The sequence below is a fragment of the Amia ocellicauda genome, chromosome 2 (assembly GCF_036373705.1).
Source record: "Amia ocellicauda isolate fAmiCal2 chromosome 2, fAmiCal2.hap1, whole genome shotgun sequence".
NCBI classification, from domain to species: Eukaryota; Metazoa; Chordata; class Actinopteri; order Amiiformes; family Amiidae; genus Amia; species Amia ocellicauda.
Genome location: NC_089851.1, coordinates 31,647,959 through 31,666,082, shown reverse-complemented (window position 1 = coordinate 31,666,082; position 18,124 = coordinate 31,647,959). Strand labels below are relative to the sequence as shown.

Below are 18,124 nucleotides of genomic sequence, written 5' to 3'. Positions count from 1 at the left end.
CATTCATTTTAAAAGAATTTACCTGCAGCCACACACACACACACGAATGTACATGCAAACTTACACACTCACTAAATCAGAGTAACCCCCCCCACCAAAAAAAAAGAGTCTGCGCTTTCCAGACATTCATCAAGATAAAGATTATTTTTGTATGCATTGTATGCAAAATCAAAGGACATCATCTTGAAGATCTCTGATAATAAAAGTCTTCACGTCTTGTTGTCTTGTTTGAAAAGATCCTTAGCCTTCATTTATGTTTGAGGCAGAATATACGGGCAGAATAAACACCTTTTTATTGAGTCTAGTCCAAAAGGTAATTTTAATATCTATTTTTGTATATTGTTTTTGGAGTAACCTGCCTTTGTTTTTTAAAATAACTTAATATAACAGAAAAAAACAAGTATTCTAATCTTACTAAAGAGCACAGAATGGAACAGTAAAGTACAACAGCTTTAACAACTCAATCACTGAGTCCATAAGAACTGTAGCAGACACACGTTTCACTCTGTCAAGGTGAACCACAAGACTTTCTGAAGGAGGTCAGCTGGCATTGCTTAACCATAAGTGTATAGCAAACTAACAAAGGTAAACATGCATCAAATGTTTTTGCCTATATTTCCTGTTGTCAATCAAATTGTAATGTAGGTTTTTAAGGTGAACCAATTATGATCACATTCCTGTTCAGGTAATAACGCTAAAAAAATACTAACAATTCTTTAACAAAATTGTCACACAAAAAAAAAAACCCACATACATAAAAATCTTTCTAAATGGCTTTTGTCAGATGTCACTACCTACTGGTGTCCTAAATCTATTTGCAGAAGAGATTTTGAATATGCATCAAAGTTTTCATTCCACAACCTGGCATAAAAAAACAATATAAACTGATAATGACATATATAGGCATCTTTATAGGCTTTAACCTTTGACATAAAATGGTACAATTTACATTTCGGCACAAAGTCCTATGGAAAATTTGACCCCCAGATTGTGTGGCATAATGTTGTATTTCCTTCTTTCGTTATATATTTTGCTTTCTTTAAAAAAAATGTCCAGGCAAATTGTCTTTCTTGGTTCACCCTGGTCTGAAGCCTGAATTCAAAATACAAGTGAATAGCAATGTAACCAACATACCTAATTCAATCTACCATAAAATGCTTGTCTTTCAAGCGAGTCAGGCAATGAAATCCAAATACCAGACCTGCATGATAAAAGCACTACAGCCTGACAGCCCCCCCCCCCCCCATTCACTGCCCCTCTATTCATTCACCACTTATTGAAACACATGTTTAGTTCAGAGCAGCTAGATAAACATGTCCAAAGGGGCCGACTATAGATCTTCCAGCATTTCACAAAATAATTCCCTAAAAGAACAGGAAACAGGAAAACAAACGGACCCTCGTTCTACACAGAAGGCACATACAATGCACAACAACAGGCACTTCAATAAGTAGACGCTCTCTTTGCCCAGGCAGCTCTGAGCAGGCAAGGAGCTTTGCATTCCTTCCCACAAGGTGATAACATTTATCCAGAGGCTCTCTTTCCCTCTTTCCTTTGCTCCCCTCCCCCCAACCAGCTCCCTTTCCTTTAAGAAGGCGCCTTACCTCTTAATTAACTGCAGGTAGAAAAGCCTGGCCTCTTACATCCACATAAGCAACTTTTTGGAAAGACGCGTGAAGAAGAAAAAGAGCGGCCGCTACTGCCCCACAACAAAACTTCCCAGAAGCCTCCCACATTTTAGCCTCTGTACTGAGAAGGTAAGTGTTTGTGCAGTATACACATGAGACCTTGAATCGGCCAAATATGGCAAGGAGAATGTAAACACGAAGGCGGGGCGTCGAAGGGGTAGGCAATAAGGTTAGTGTAATCTGAACTCACAGGGTCTAGGGAAATGCATTGGAGAGAGAGAAAGAGAGAGAGAGATAAACTTGGAGAGAGAGAGAGAGAGAGAGAGAGAGAGAGAGAGAGAGAGAGAGAGAGAGAGAGAGAGAGAGAGCCACAGAGAACTTAAAACAAAACCATCTGAAAGCTGAAAACAACATTCCTTTAGTGCAACATTTTTTACACTGGAAAGTTCTGCTTTAATTAGAGTGATCTTGTTTTGCTGTTTTTGAACTCAGGCCAGAGCCTTTCACAACACTCAAGATTATATAGCAGCACAAAAATATTTTGCACTGGTATAAAACCAGATGTGCATAAACCTCAATTGCTGAGTTCACCGATTGATTCAGCAGGGATTTATTTTTTTGCATTGGCATTAATAAGGTCTTGAAATAGCTAACCTTCTACGGCCATCACAGTCCCAAACCATCAGAACAATTCAAGTGAAATCTTAATTTGACAGATTACAGAAAAAGCCCATACTTATCAGTAACTAACAAGCTCAGACAATCAACCTTCTGCAAATCACATTTGTTCCAACTTATTTAATAATTATACTTACAGCTCTTTCACCATCAATACTGCAATTTGTGTATGTTCCTAGTATGTGTATGTGTGTAAACCAAATCTGTGAGTCATTGCTTAACGGAAATGTTTTAACTAGACTTCTTGAACATCATCTTTACTCCTGGGACAACCAAGTATCTTGTCATTGAAATATCGGTAAACCACATGCTGAGATTTAATGTAATTATTCCAAAATAAGTACAGGGTTTCCCTATAATTATATAGCTGAGTGTGATGTTCACCAACATACACCTGTTTCAATAGCACAGAAACTCTGAGAAATGCAACCAGTAGTAACAATCACAAAACAATGCTGATAACTGGATTTATATCAATCTGAAAGTTATTTACTAGAACAACAGTACATGGGTGGGGGTGCTAATGATAAAGATAATCACACCCATTTTTAAAACCAGGTTTCTCCCAAATGCTAGAGTATATTCTGAAGTAAAATGGTGTTTGTGAAAAGATAAAGATTATAGGATTGCAAGTTGTCGGCATTTAATTGTACTAATTGTGATAAGCATAATCAATTGACTTCAGAATGAGGAAGGTGAAAAGGCTACATGCGTATTACATTATTTTAATGATGATTAAAAGAAGCACAAGTTCCAGAGAACAATGCTTCCTAGTTTACCTTAATGAACAAGAAACGCAAGACTCCTCATAATCATTTGAAGTGAGAATGATTTGAGTGGTCTGTTCGAATTCACTGTTCCTAACAATGTTACATTTAATCTTGGCAAATGCAGATGTTGCTCTTCTGAATACCAATAGAACAACAATAATAAAGTGGACCAGTATGGTCTCTTACAAAGGACTACATCCAAAACACGAACCACATCATTTGAACTGTTGTTGTTTTTCTGATTTGTACAAATAAAAGGTGTGTGGGAGGAGGGTTTAATATATTTATGGACTAACATGCACTCATGTTTCACACATATATGTATTTATACAGTATATTGGACGGGATGAGCCTCCCTCTACTGACAAAGGGTTGTATCAGATGTCACATGATACGAAGAGATGGTGGTTTTGTGAAAGCCATAAGTGCCAGTGTGTATTGTGGTATTTTGCTGAACAATGTACAGCCAGCTTTGACAGATCTTTCTGATAAGGGCCTGGAAATCTATCATCGTGATAATGTACATTTCACAAAGTGTACCGGTGTTGCAAGGAGAAATGTAATGAAAATATGTTCTGCTTGTTCTCTATATTATATGCATGTAAATATATATATATATATATATATATACATATATGGATATATTGTAAGAAAGAGGTTGACTAAAGATGTTACAGAATTAATCCCAAGAGATGAAAAACTATCAAGAAGACCACACAGAAGATGATAACATATGTTTTGCTATATATATTTCAATGTTTCTTTGTCACCCTCAGTGTCTATAATTTTTGCATTTAGTGACTAAATAATTTTTGCATTTAGAGAAGGTTTCATAGCCATAGGTGAGCCCTGGTAGTATTCATTGATCAAATACTTTTCTCTTCAGGAAAATTGATAGAACAATGAGAAGTCAAATAGGTAGAACAATAAATTAATGGATCAGAGAACGAATGACACACGTGACTTCTTTGAAACAGTGAACATTTTAAAATGGCAAAGGGCTGGACACACATTAAGAAGAGCCAATCAAAGATGGACAAAGGAAGCTACAGAATGGATCCCAAGAGATTTAAAAAAAAGACCTATAAGACTACATACAAGATGGGAAGATGAAATAATAAACTTTGCAGGAGTGACTTGGAAAAGGTGATGTAAATATAATCATACAGTTTCAGTTTATTGCCTCTGTGTTTTCAAATGTAAAACATATGATGACAGAATAATGCTTGATTTAAATGTTAAGCTTTGATGTTTGTTTTATAAGCACATAACTTGGCCTATACTTATATTTGCAAAGCATGTGCAAAGGCTGTTTCTGTGTGCAATTTATATGCTACAACTTAGTTTTTCGCATTTGGACCTAATAAGAAAATCTGCAGAAACTTACTCAACACATATGTGTTAATTTCCTATGTACTTGTCGCCCCAGCACAGAACTGATGATAGATGATATAGCAGTCATGAGCCTCTGACAACACAACCAGAACTGAAACCAGACGCTTATCCCCTATTCAGGCCACAAATTTAGATATTTGTTTTAATTTATTGACAGTGGTTAAATTATCACTCCAAATACAACACTTAAAAAATCATATATAAAACAATGTTAAAGAAAGTATCACATTTGTTCACGATTCATTAACACTACGTCTGTGAGGACTGAAAACCATCATCATAGCCTGATCCAAGAAAATATGTAGAAATGTAACATTGCAATTGACAGAGCTCTAAATATTGAACCAGAAAAAGCTATTGACAAGAATTGATTGAATTGCACAAACAACAAAAAGAAAACAAAAAACAAACATCTTGGACTGATTACTAAGTAAGTACATGCTGAATTCCTCTGTCATTTAATTAAACATTCTTTCTCAAACATAGTGTTTACTTGTGAAATTCATCTTAGTATTATACCACAGGAATGTGTAAAGTTTGCAAAGGATTGTTCTGCCTGAAGAATTCATTTCTTTAATTTATTTTTCTTTGCTTTGCTATTTCCCTTATGATTTCAAACACCTGGACAGGTTTTTCACATTAACAAGCATATTGTGAAGAAATACCATACTCACTTTGAGTGATTTAACTTGTCATGCATCTCCTGTGTTCTATTTTAGTTTGTAACTAGTTATATTTAAATCTTAAGGGGAAAAAATGCATCTGGCAAAAGAGGATCAGAAACTGTAGCACATTTTGGAAGTCCATGATAGAGAAGTTCTAAAAGAGGAATTCAAATCCCTCACAAAAAAGTAAAACCGCTGGTCAAAATCTATGTCAGACACATTTATCTTTGGTCAATGAGTTTAACTTTCAAGCAGAAAATAAGATATACAACCATTTGTTACTGAGATTCATATAACACGTGTCTACTGTAAGAAAAGTGGCACTGGTGTTTTTCAGTTTAATAAAACCCCTTCTGTTGCAGTTATTGTATTCCCAGCTCATCACTTATTTGATGTGGTGATTTAAATGTCATTATCAATAGTGACTCCAATCAAAACTCAGACAATTACATAAAAAACTGTCATACAGTTATAGAAATATGCAGATGTTTCAAATGTATACATTATTCCCATTCTTGCAGTTTCCTACATTATAAATGGGGGAAAATGTTGCAATATGTGTACCTTCACCCTCTGAGCTCATGTTTTCATAGGAGTCCCAGCGGATCAATGGGTCGGCAGTGTTGTAATCCACAGTCACATCCTGGCCGTTCTGCCATCGCTCAGAACCTTGTACAGGGATGAAAACAGGTCTGAATGGCACTGTCAACAGATACTATCTCATCTAGCTTATACTATTAAGTGTATGTACTCCCTGGAACACATACGCATTAATGAGAAACTTCCAGTCTTAATGCAAAATAAGTCAATAAATAAAAAATCAGCAACCTGAAAGATTTCCATGAGCCTTTACAAAGTTTATTTACAAGAAAATGACCAAATAAACATGGTAGGGAATGTTTTCTTAATATGATCAATCATGTTTTAGATTGATCCAGATAAATAAATTATATTTCTAAACTCACTCTGCATTCATTAAATACTACTACTACTACTACTACTACTACTACTACTACTACTACTACTACTACTACTACTAATAATAATAATAATAATAATAATAATAATAATAATAATAATAATAATAATAATAATAAAACAGGGGGTTAATAGAGGAATTCTCCAGTCTCTCTTTTAATCTTTTTGGATATTGTTCTGACCCACTGTGAAGATAGCTTAGTGTCAGCTATACAGATTGAGCTATACAGATTTTTAGTTGAGGAGTAAAAAGAAAAAGGCAGTTTATTGGTCTTTCGCTCTCTAATGTAAGTTTTACCATTTTCTGATAATTGTAAAGATCTTATTTACAAATACTATTCTTGCTTTCGCTTACCACAGCAGGTATGCTGGAAATGTTATGGTCATACTTTTAAAGTTATCACTCCAAGAAAGACAACTTCAGTGATTCAAACATTGACAGACTCTCTCTCTCAAAACTACACGTATTGTTGACTGATAACATGCGGGTGGCTCTGTTTGGCTAGGCTATGTTTACTGTGTAATGACTTCTCATATCTGACATCTTCATTCCAAGGTGATGACTGCCTGATGTCAGATATCCGTGTTGATTTCTTCTACTTTTCTAAGCTTTTCAGAGCTGTTCCCAGCACAGCTCTACCTTTCATATGATCCCCCTCCTGGCGGGTCAGGAGAAACGCATTTCAGTGTTCCTCACCTCTCTCTCAACAAATTAAGTTAGCATTTCCTTTAAAGGTAGTACAGAGACTCTGACAAAACTGGCACAATTCTTTTGCACTGAGACTCATTTTAAAACATCCCACATGTATACTGAACAGCCCTTTGTTTTGGTTTGCGGACAAATTCTTAAGTTGCTCGTTATTCCAATTGTAGTCTGTAGTTTGATGAGTAACACATCGAACAATCAGTAGAAGCTTGCCTGACTGACATAATACAATGGGGCCAAGTTAAGGAGTTACAAATAAGTTGTCAGTAAGCTGATGAATACCTTGCATCTTCTCTGGATTTCCTGAAAACACCAGCTCAACCTTCCCATAGTCTGGAAACCTGTCATCTGAAGTAAAAATCATAAATAAAGACATTTTATTATTTTTATTATTATTGTTGTTGTTGTTGTGACAGTAATATGGGTAATTCATGAGGAATTATGGTACCTTAATGTAAAGTGTTACCGTAATATGATACCATAAGATACAATTCTTTATTTGTTTCATTAATTTATCCTTTTGGCTGTGTAAATGTCTCGTCTAAAGTGTCGCCCTGGATAATGGTAATGGTAAGGTAACGTAGGTATTTCAAATCCAGTGAAATAAATTTGTTAGTGTTTGTTTTTTCAATTTAAGAAGAATTTCTGAAAGTATCTGATCAAATATTATAACATATTTGTAATTCCTAATGACAATATTTAGTTAATTTCTTAAAATATATATTAATACTTCAGAAAAAAAAACTAAAGGAGATTATATATCTGTAGTGTCCTTAGTTGTATTTATAGCTGTGAGTTAACTACAGTTTTAATGCAATATAAAGCTCACATCCAACTCACCCCTGTTCTTTGAAAATATCCTTGATCTAGAAATCATTTCCAGCTGCTATGTGTTATGGGGTTATTCTCATTTAATCATGTTTTGAATACACTCTTCAATGATTATATGAAGGGGTCTTCGGTCATTCATTGTACTGAAAGTTTATGTTTGGGAACATTGTTTGTAGCACAAAGTTACATTTCCCATTTTTTCTTCAAAAAGAAAATCACACACATATGGTCATAGCAGAAGAGGAAGATTCAATCCATCAATGTAGCAACATTGTACAATTCACATCTGTTACTGCATTCTGCTTGTTTGTGTGCAAATACACAAGGCAAAGTACAGTAAGGGTGTGCACAACATTAAACAATCATTAACTCAGCTCTAGTTAATCTGGAGCTTATGGAATGGTACAGTTGACACATTTGCCTACATTATTATATTAAATAGATTAGGCTACTCTAAATTCTTATTTAAGTTCAAGACATCTAAAAAAATAGAACTATATTTGATCTATTTTTAGAATATAATTTTTTAATTCCAGTTTGTAAATTCTGATAAAAAAAATTGTATTATATACGTTCTCAGAATAAGCTGACAGCAGTAACAGAATAGGCACAGCTCTCTCTCTCCCTTCCCTCCTGACGTACACGTGACTTACAGGTAGACTTGCAAGATAAATGGAAAAGAACATCTTAAGGACAGGAAAGTATACAGGTGCCTTGATTAGGGTGTCTTCCTTTAGACTGGATGAGGTTAGGATATAGAACCAAACAAATTGGGATGCTTAATACAGAATGAATGTTTTTTTGTGTAAGGCTTCACCTTTGCAAGAGCCGTGAGAGTGTTGGTTTGGTCTGATCTATTGTCGGCTATTGTAAACAACAGTAAGTGTTCGGCCACATGGGAAAAGCCAATGGATTTGAATCTCTTTAACAACTGGCCTACCTTTGTTGGCATTTTCAAGATCTTCCTTGTCAAAAGCCAAACTGCAACCTTGAACTGTGCCAGTGTGAAACTGCAGACGGAAAATAACCTCGCGCATTGTGGAGTGTGACTTCTTGTGATAACATTTGATCTGCAGTGCAAAAGATAAATAGAATTTCATACAATAAAATGAAAACATTCATGTGTCAGTGTTTCAAATAAACATGCCATGGTTACAGAATCCTATAAAAAAACAAGTCCAACTAGTTATCATCAGTTCATGCATGAGTAGGTGGGAAAAAATGCTATTACTGGTTAATTATTTCTACACACAGTATCAGGCATTTCAAAATGGAATAGCTTCCTTTTCCTGGAAATATTGTGATGTTTTTTTCAGTGCATAGGCCTATATTATGATGAAAACAATTCCTGCTCACCATCAAGAAAAGACAACTCTGTGACTATAATCCAACTGACGTGTATATTTTATGAACCACTATTCATATAAGCCCAACAGAAGTTGTAAAACTTACCATGATGTCACCTTTTAACAGCTGAGCTGGTTCCAGGGCAATACATATTCTGCTTTGATTGGCTGGTCGTACATTGCTATGCAAAAATAACACATACAAGTTAATTTAGGAGAAATATCTTTCTATAAATATTGTATATATATATTTTGACAATGCAATAAAATCTTACTAAATTCCGGATGTGTATACATGTTCCATTCCCTGGTATACTTTCAAAAATGGCTGACAAACTGCAAACAAGTAAAAAACAAAGGTCAATGAGACTTAGGCTTAATAAGGCTTGGCAACATCCCACCTGTGAAGTTACGAAGTTGTACTCTATTGTGTTTTGCCATATAAATAGCAGAAAGTGGCTTCTAACAATACATTAAACTATGATAGGGTACAGATTTGTTCTTTGTGATTCATGGGTAGGTCAACGTTTCAAATTTTATGAGTGGCATTTCCACTAACTGGTATTGTGTTTGAGTTTGAGAGTGGATTTCAATTGAAAGCCTTTACCTCCGCCAGTGTCAAACGTGGGTATCCCATGAATAATTACAACATGTAGGAAGAGAGGTGCAGTATTCATTTTGATTGATCCAGTCAGAAGGCAGTTCAGGAACGTCACATATCTACATTTTAAATAAAGGAATTAAATTTGAAATTGAATTAAAAGCACACAAACTTAAATTATTATTATTGCATTTTCTCCTTCCAGTTTACACAAGTTAACTAATAAAAATAAACGAAATAAATGTGGAAGCACGATTCATGCTTTTTATAGGTTCAGATCATCTTAGTTTCTAAAAGTATTTTGCTATATAATCAATATTATAAATATAAAATAAGTGAATGCTCCTTTAAAGGTATACCTTAAAGTGTGGAGTCTCAAAATTAACATTGTAATTAGTAAACATCTGGCATACCAAATGGGACATGCTATGAAAAGATACATTGTGGTGGGATCACTTAAAACACCTTTTCAAAACAAAACAGCAAGACAGACTTGAATGTATGGAAATTGAATGTGATTCCACATAGTTGCTTTTTCAGCTACATAAAATATCTTGACGTACATGTAATCAAGTAAACACTGGATTAAAGGTTTAAGAGCCTGTGACAGGAGAAACTGTGAATTGACTTAAGGGCTGCAGCGCTGTCTGCCCTGTGTGGTCTGATTGGCTAATTGATTGGCATGAGAATGTGTTGCATTTCATGTTCTCACTGTCTGGTCAATCACCTGGGGGATTCCTCCAGACTTAATTAAGACCACGGCAAGGGCTAGGAGAGAAATTCTATAACTTGTCTTGAATTAGATTTTCTATTGATCTTTCTCTTTAGTTTCACATAAACCCCTGGTGTTATGTTTGTGATTTTCTTGGCCAGAATGCTGCTTTATATTGTTCAAAATAAGGGCTTCCTCCCACCATGATGTTTCTCTTTGTCCGATATCTCTATATGGCCATTCATCTCCCTTACCGTTTTTGTGATGGGGTCATTAAAGCTGAAACCTTATCATCGTAAAACTTCTTCATTGCAAAGCGATCCAAGGCTTGATCAGCACTGTAAGTATGAAACAAGGTATCAGCAATAGTGTGGTCAATGTTATATCTATCTATCTATCTATCTATCTATCTATCTATCTATCTATATATTACTGGTATCATTGGATAAGACCAATCAAGCCATACGCATGGAATGTACGGTGATTGTTGAGGCTGAAATGTTATTATTTGGTGCTGGTGTTGCTAAGCTAATCTTAATTGTTATCAGTTTCTGTATGACTATTATAAAGGATAAGCTGTTTCTCATCAGTAATATGCATCTGACTTTGCTGCACTCTGCCTTGATGTGGCAAAAGTAACTAGATCAGGGGTGTCAGACTCTAGTCCTGGAGGGCCACAGTGTCTGCTGGGTTTTGTTCCAGCCCAGCTCTTAGTCTAATTAAACAATTACCTGGATGCATTTAACACTTCTCTCCAGACTCTGAAATGTTCTGTTGGTTCAATGTTTTAAATAATTAACAACTTGTAAGATAGTGGCTACAAAAATAAAATATGAACGTTTTAGATAAGCCTACCTGAGTAAATAATGAGTAATAAAGTAATTGGGAGCTCCTGCAGCCCCCAAGGACTGGAGTCTAACACCTCTGAACTAGATGGATGTGCAAGGGTGAAATACAGTCCCTTGTGGCTGGATTGCCACCGACCAATCACCATAGTTATACTTCTGATATATATGCTAGATGCAATTCAACAAAGCAGGATTCTCCCCCTTTTCCGCATCACTTGTGATCATTAAATGTGGTAATAACTGGAGATAATGCACAGCACTGATCTGATTAATCTTCAGGTCTGCTTTAATTACTAATTTACTGATATTATGCTGACACTGAAAGCAGCTGAAGTGCTTTACGTGCAGACAGTCACAGCATGTTTCTTCTCCATACAAGTTTACCATAGCAACTGAATCCTTTCAAAGTAATGCCTATTCAGTCCAAAGTCTATTTAACCAATTCTCTTCTACTGCATTTTTTTAGTGTGTGCCAATAGAAAAGGTAATCCCCACTACTTTCCTTTAAATTAAATTATAGCGTATTTGATTTCATCTGACTCAAGGTGAAAGCAGTTTTTAAGTATGTATGAAATAATTATCCGAAATTAAGATGCCCATGCAATGTATACCAATATGCCATTAATTGTGGACCAATTAATTCATCAGCAGCGATTTTGTTTCTACGAAGAGTGAGTGAAACTTTACCCACTGCAATGCTCCAAAACATGACAATTTTAATTGGCAGAAATATCAACAATAAGAACATTACATAGATAGATATGCCAATAATTAGACTAATGCTTAAACACCAGTTCTGATTGATTCACAGTTGTATTACCTCCTTTAAATCATGTTTTCATTTATTTTTTTAAATCAATGCACAGATTAAATATAAGCTAACCAGGAGAGAGTATCTGGGGGCAGAGAGAGAAGTAATAGATTATTTATCATATATAGGTAGAAATTCAATTGTTTTCTACAGAAAATTCTATGATTGAAGATTCTTGTTCTAGGGGTGTACATATCTGTATATAACCGATTCTGAATTAACTGAAAAATACCAAAATAAAAGTAAAAATAAGAAAAAAAGGAAGCCAGTGTATGTTTACAGTACCTTGCTGATATATTGGTGAAATGCACATATGATGAAATTACCACTCCAATTCTACCTTTGCCACCCTGTAAAGAAATCAAATAAAATACAAACATTAATTGTTTCAGTTTTAATGACCAGCTTCACTGTAATTGTAGCTTTGTGGAAAGTCTGTAAACCAAATGAATAACATGCAGCATGTACAGCATGTCCAAATCAGTATTTCTTCTATAATAATTCAACCATACCTGCTTTATATATTGCATTAATTGGATCGAGAAATATATTTAAAAATCGGAAGATGTTAATGTTGGGTACAAGCAGGTTCCACTTGTGGAGATACTGACCTATTTGGCAAAGCAAGTGTGTCATCAATTTGGGGCAGTTCACGGTCAGGTACTCAGAGATGGTGCTTTGACTACAAACCTCGCCACATGTATATACACTATATTGAAATATTCTGTGTTTGCATTAATTGTAATATTTGTATATACACTACTGTAAAATCAATGCACTGAAAACCCATTGCGTCTCTATAACTTACTTTTAATATATAATAAATTAGAAGTATTTGATATGTGATGAATGGCTGTTGCCAGTGCAGCAGCTCAGTGCACCTGTGAGCGGCGCCTCTCGATTCCGGTTGCTCCTTAGCCTCTGTCCCAATGGAGGTATGGGTATTTTTTATTTTATATTTATTTATGCTATATACTATACTATATATAATTTCATTGGAGTTGAACGGTATAACTTAATTCGGAGTAGAACGTATTAAGAAGGCGATTCATATGTGTCCACAGTTTAACACACTGACGGCACTGTGTCCACAGTAACACACTTCCTGAGACAATATTAGCATAACAGTGCATAACAATCCCCAATAAACACAGACTGTCAATCTGTCACTTACATTGTTTTACCACTAAGGACAACATATACTTATACCCTAGTACATAGCACAGTGTATAGAGAAGAATAGCTCATTGAGTAGAGCTTATATTCATGTATTTAGCAAGCCAATGCCACATTTAAAACCACAAACTAGACTACGCATTTGTTCCTTAAAGTGGGAATATACCCATATTCAAGAATGCAATAATGTACAGTAGTGGATTAAAATGTATTTAAATCAGTCATTATCTTTTCCAGTGTTTACATTTTATTAATTCATGGTTCCAGACAAACTTTTAAAAAGTATTAGGACAGTGACATTTACAGCTGATGATTAATGAAACCTTAAACTATAGAAAGGCTGAGATGTGGGCAGCCCTGGCTCGCAGGCTACTTACTCGGCAGTGAATGACCACCACGTGCTGAGGGTCACTGTTGAGCCAGGTCTCCATGGCCTTGCAGATGGTGCAGATCTTATCCAGAGGAGGAGCATGGAGGTCAGGCCAGCCTGTATCCATAGTCTGAAACAACAGCAGGTCTCTGAATTCATAAGAGCTAACAGAGCAGAGCTAATTTCTACTCTGACAAGCAAAACACATGGTCCCATTATTACTGGCTACTTTGACAGTGCGCAGATCTTTGAAGCCAAGCTCGAACGCTGACACAAATGCATTGCAAAAAAGAGGGGGGAAAGAAAGCAAAATTGATATAAAGTGTTTATTTTGCAAGAATGTAAATTGCATGTCACTCAAACGACAACTTCAGTTTTCTGTAGGGTGGGGTATACTGGTAGTTTCCTTCACTCTGTAGTTCTCTTTACATTTGACACATCTGTATATAATGGATACAGAACTACAGCAATCAATCCCATCTTTTGATTTTTAGTCTCAATGTGCTGTTTTTCAAACCTTTGATGGGGTTAAACCCCTGACCGTTCTGTTAAGTCGTAGATTTAATTATGTCCTTTCCTCTGAGGCTAAACCTTGTTCAAACAAACCACACTGTGCAGAGTCAATAGGCTAACCCTTATGGTACACATTATAGATCTGGTAGCATCTACAATTAGAGAGCTTCCAACAGTCGTAATTCTTCATGACAGGAACAAAACAAATGTGCAAAAGTTAATTTAATTTCTCTTGTTAATTTGTTGTGCCTCGGCACTTCACAATAATCTAGTTAACAAGTCAAATGCAATTGAATAGTTATGTTTTTGTTGTTGTTGCTGCTGTTGTTAATTACCACAGGCTTTGAGCTGAGTGGCAGTGTGCATGTTATTTAAATTTCTGTGCTAATACTCGCCTATTTAAGCTTTTCATTCAGTTCAGTATCACTGTTATCATTCATGCAAAACAGAAAGTGGCGCAATTCAGTAGTTTTGCAGAGTTGGTGCCTCCACATATGATAATGGTTAATGCAACAGTTTAAATGTGCTTGTATAACCTGATCCCTATCACACAATCCGAATTATAACTGACTATATGAAAATCTATTGTTTAAAAAAAAAAAATACCTTGGGGTTCAGTTTAGCCAGATCGTATCTCTTTTCTGAGAGGTTAATAACCTGTTGGCAAAGAAGTGTTATTAGTCATACACATAGTTGACAAAATTAAATATAAATGTCTTCGGTGACAAACATGCTTTATTTATGACATATAAACAAATAAAAATAGCAAGTTAGATCAAGAAAGAGATGTAAAACCTCTTACATCTCCAGATAATTCACATCACTAAGCTATTGAAATTTTTTGAAGTTTTTGACTATGACCCCCAAAAAAAGAAATGATAACACAGTTGCAAAATGATAAAGTAACGATTCTGTCTGCACTGAATAAAGAAAATGTATTTGAGATATTGAATGTATTGTAAAACTGTCAGGAGACTTGCCAAATTATGGGTAGTCTCAAGTATAACAACAGATTGATTGCATACTGTATTTTATTTAGTCCAGAAGTGATATTGGGTTACATTAGAGTTGACCAATGTCAGTGCAGGATGGTCTTACCAAGTAGTTGTCAGCATGTTTGGATTTAAGCATCCGAGTGACATCTTGCAGGTTAAGGAGGTAGGTGTCTTCTGAACATGCCTTGGGAAAGGACACTGCAATAATGCGCTCTGTGATGTAGGTCAGGTCAAGTTCGTAGCCTTCCTCCATCATGGCATTTGAATCCACTTTTCTGTGCAAACAATAAAGAACACAATTTAGTTGCCTGTGGCTTTACATTTTCTTTTCATCTGAAAGCAAGGCCTAGACCCAAGCTTTGACCTACCCATTCGCAAGTTGTGAATTTGTATCCAGTTAAGTTTTTATTTTCAAGTAGTATGAAGTATCTTCTGACAATAAAATACAAATAAACTTGAAGTAAATAAAACGTATTGGGTTGGTTAAAGCTTTGATTTAGTCTGTCTAAATGGTGGAATTATTGTTATAGGTATATTTTGTATAAGCGTCAAGCACTCGGATACATTAGCATAATTCATTTAAAAAAAAGATCAGGACACAAGTGATAACCAAAAATCTGCATCCATCAGCTGTTAAAGATATGCAAGGAATTACCATAACAGACACAGATGAGGTAAGGCCTGAAATGAGTAATAGAGCAGTCTAGAAAGGAACAATAAAAGAAATGCAGACTGAGTCATTTAAAAAAAAAAAAAATGAATGCAAGATGGACCATGAAAAAGATTCAGGATTCAGCATCTATGATAAGTTGCAACCCCAAAAATTCCAGTACATTTCCAATAATGAGAAAATGAGGATGATGGTGTTGATTATTATTGTACAGAAAAGAGGGATAATACAGAAGACTTTCAACAAAAAGGGCACACTTTGTATTGAGTAGGTCACCTCTTTCATGAGATGTAATGAAAACCTAGTCTTGAGGTGACTGTGCTAAAAGATGTCTCCACTCTCTAATTTTGCCATCTTTGCTTGATGTGTTGAAATGGGTCTGCAGTCTTTCTAGGCTGTAAATAAAGTACTTCAGTCGAAATGTACAGTCAGTTGCACCCTGTCCCCAGCAGCCCTAGCTTAACAAAGTGTGGCTGATACTGTCAACCTGTCACTGACAGAGCTGTCAAAAGAGAAACGGTCTTCAAAGTTATCATTCCAAACCCCAAGTGTATTTCAGCCTGACATTCATCATGTGTGGGTACAAATACTGCTCTGAACCAAATCACATTACATGTCATCAGAGACATAAATAGAACTGTTTTCATAAGAAGATCATTTTCAGGAAAAGCAAATGTTTTTAGAACAAAGTCACATTCCAGAGAAGAAAAACAGCTAGTTCATTAAATCTGTAGACTTTAGATTCATGTTTAATGAAAGGAAGCTCAAATGCAACAAGATTTTACCTTGCTTTAGTTAATGTATTATGTATCAATGTGAGTATGTATTTATTAAAGTATTAGCAGATATTCTTACCTAAGGTGACTGAGTTGTCACAACAATATACTCCTCACAAAAACTTTACACAGTACAGTGCAAATTACACAATACAGCTTGAGTCTTAACTAAATTAAAATCAAGTACAAAATATAGTGCAATAGTTAATTGTGTGCAATGAGGTTGGAGCAGGCATAATTACAATAGTACAGAAGTAGTTACAGTAAGGTATGTGCATGTGCAAGAATAACTATATAACAATAGGGAGCATCAATGTAGGGAGTAGGCAGCAGTGTGTCTCACTTTTTCATACCAAGACTAAATAAAGTTGACAGATTATTGTTTATTCTAATGAGTAAGTAGGGTGTTGTTTTACATCACCAAAACACAATCTTCTTATGTTTAAGGTCTCATAGTAGGTTAACAGACACCGTAAAAGGGATTTGGTGCAACAGAACATTAACTTCAGGTAAAAAAAAAAAGAAACATGTCTAGACTGAAAAATGTGTAGTTAATTCAATGAAAAGTTAATTCATTCAAGGTATTTTGTAGTGTTGGACTCACCACAGTATTACAACAAATCATCTCCTACTGACATTATTTTCTTAATAAGCTACTGCAAAACTATATATTATAGTAAGAATGGTGGATTGAGAGTGTTGTCATCAGTATCTACCAGAACTGAGAATGGGAAATGATCCATGAGCTGGTGAAATGTCTAAATGATGAACAAATAAATGAGTATCAATGCATTAAATGTACTGTATATGGGGAAGCTGAAGGGTTGCTAAGTTCACACAAGTGTTTTAAATATTCAGTGTTGTGAAAGATCATCACACTGTGCAAACTGAGTAGATCCTGTTTTATATTTGCCTAATTACTGGACAGTAAACGCGACACACAGTTTCTTGAAATACGTCCTTTGGCTTCCAGTGCACTGTCAAATGCCTGTGTTAAAGTTGGCCAAATAATAGATAAGGGATTTATGTAAAAAGAAGTCTACATGCAGCATTTGATATGTAATTCATATGTACTGTAATACAAATCGAATGCCAAACACTGCATATACTGTGAACTAATAAAAAATGTAAGACACTGATGCAGCTCTCTCTGGTTCACAGAAAGCCCAGGAAACCCTGGCCAACATCACACCCACCCAAGCCCGGTGGTTTGTGACCAACAGAAAACAACCTCTGCGTGGAGTCCTGGTCAGTCAGTTAATGACAGCCCAGATTGGAACAAGCATTTTCTGCAGTATGGACCCAACCTGCATCCCAAGCAGATGCCTTTACTACTTGAGCCAAGAGACATTCTTGCGTAAGTAAAACAAACAAACAAACAGCTAAACATATAAATACATCAATACTGGGATTTAACTTCACAGTCTAAAACCACAACATTAACCCCCAAAGTACATAAGAAAAGAGATGCATTGAGAAAATCTATGAAGACTCGTACAATAATCTATTGGAAAAGCTTCTCAAACATGTCTTAAGATTACTAAAAACAGGTTTTACTGACAGAACCCTCTTAAAGGTGCACTACCATGTTCAAGACACTACAGAAATTACAGACTTAATAATTCTAGATATCCTGATAATTGAGTTCAAAATTT

The 18,124-nt window shown here is 35.4% G+C and overlaps 1 protein-coding gene across 2 annotated transcripts in view; it reads right to left on the bottom strand.

The window, feature by feature from the left end:
• The window catches only part of tns3 (tensin 3), an 84,311-nt gene that overhangs the window by 58,908 nt on the left and 7,279 nt on the right, over positions 1-18,124 (bottom strand). For both annotated transcript variants that reach the window (XM_066722956.1, XM_066722965.1), the window contains exons 2-12: positions 15,127-15,298; positions 14,635-14,685; positions 13,523-13,645; positions 12,255-12,319; positions 10,565-10,648; positions 9,605-9,717; positions 9,273-9,333; positions 9,104-9,179; positions 8,592-8,721; positions 7,103-7,168; positions 5,701-5,805 (exon numbers count right to left, since the gene is read on the bottom strand). In XM_066722956.1, the coding sequence (XP_066579053.1) occupies positions 5,701-5,805; positions 7,103-7,168; positions 8,592-8,721; positions 9,104-9,179; positions 9,273-9,333; positions 9,605-9,717; positions 10,565-10,648; positions 12,255-12,319; positions 13,523-13,645; positions 14,635-14,685; positions 15,127-15,279 (1,027 nt within the window). In that variant the 5' untranslated portion in view covers positions 15,280-15,298. The remainder of the gene's footprint in view (positions 1-5,700; positions 5,806-7,102; positions 7,169-8,591; positions 8,722-9,103; positions 9,180-9,272; positions 9,334-9,604; positions 9,718-10,564; positions 10,649-12,254; positions 12,320-13,522; positions 13,646-14,634; positions 14,686-15,126; positions 15,299-18,124) is intronic.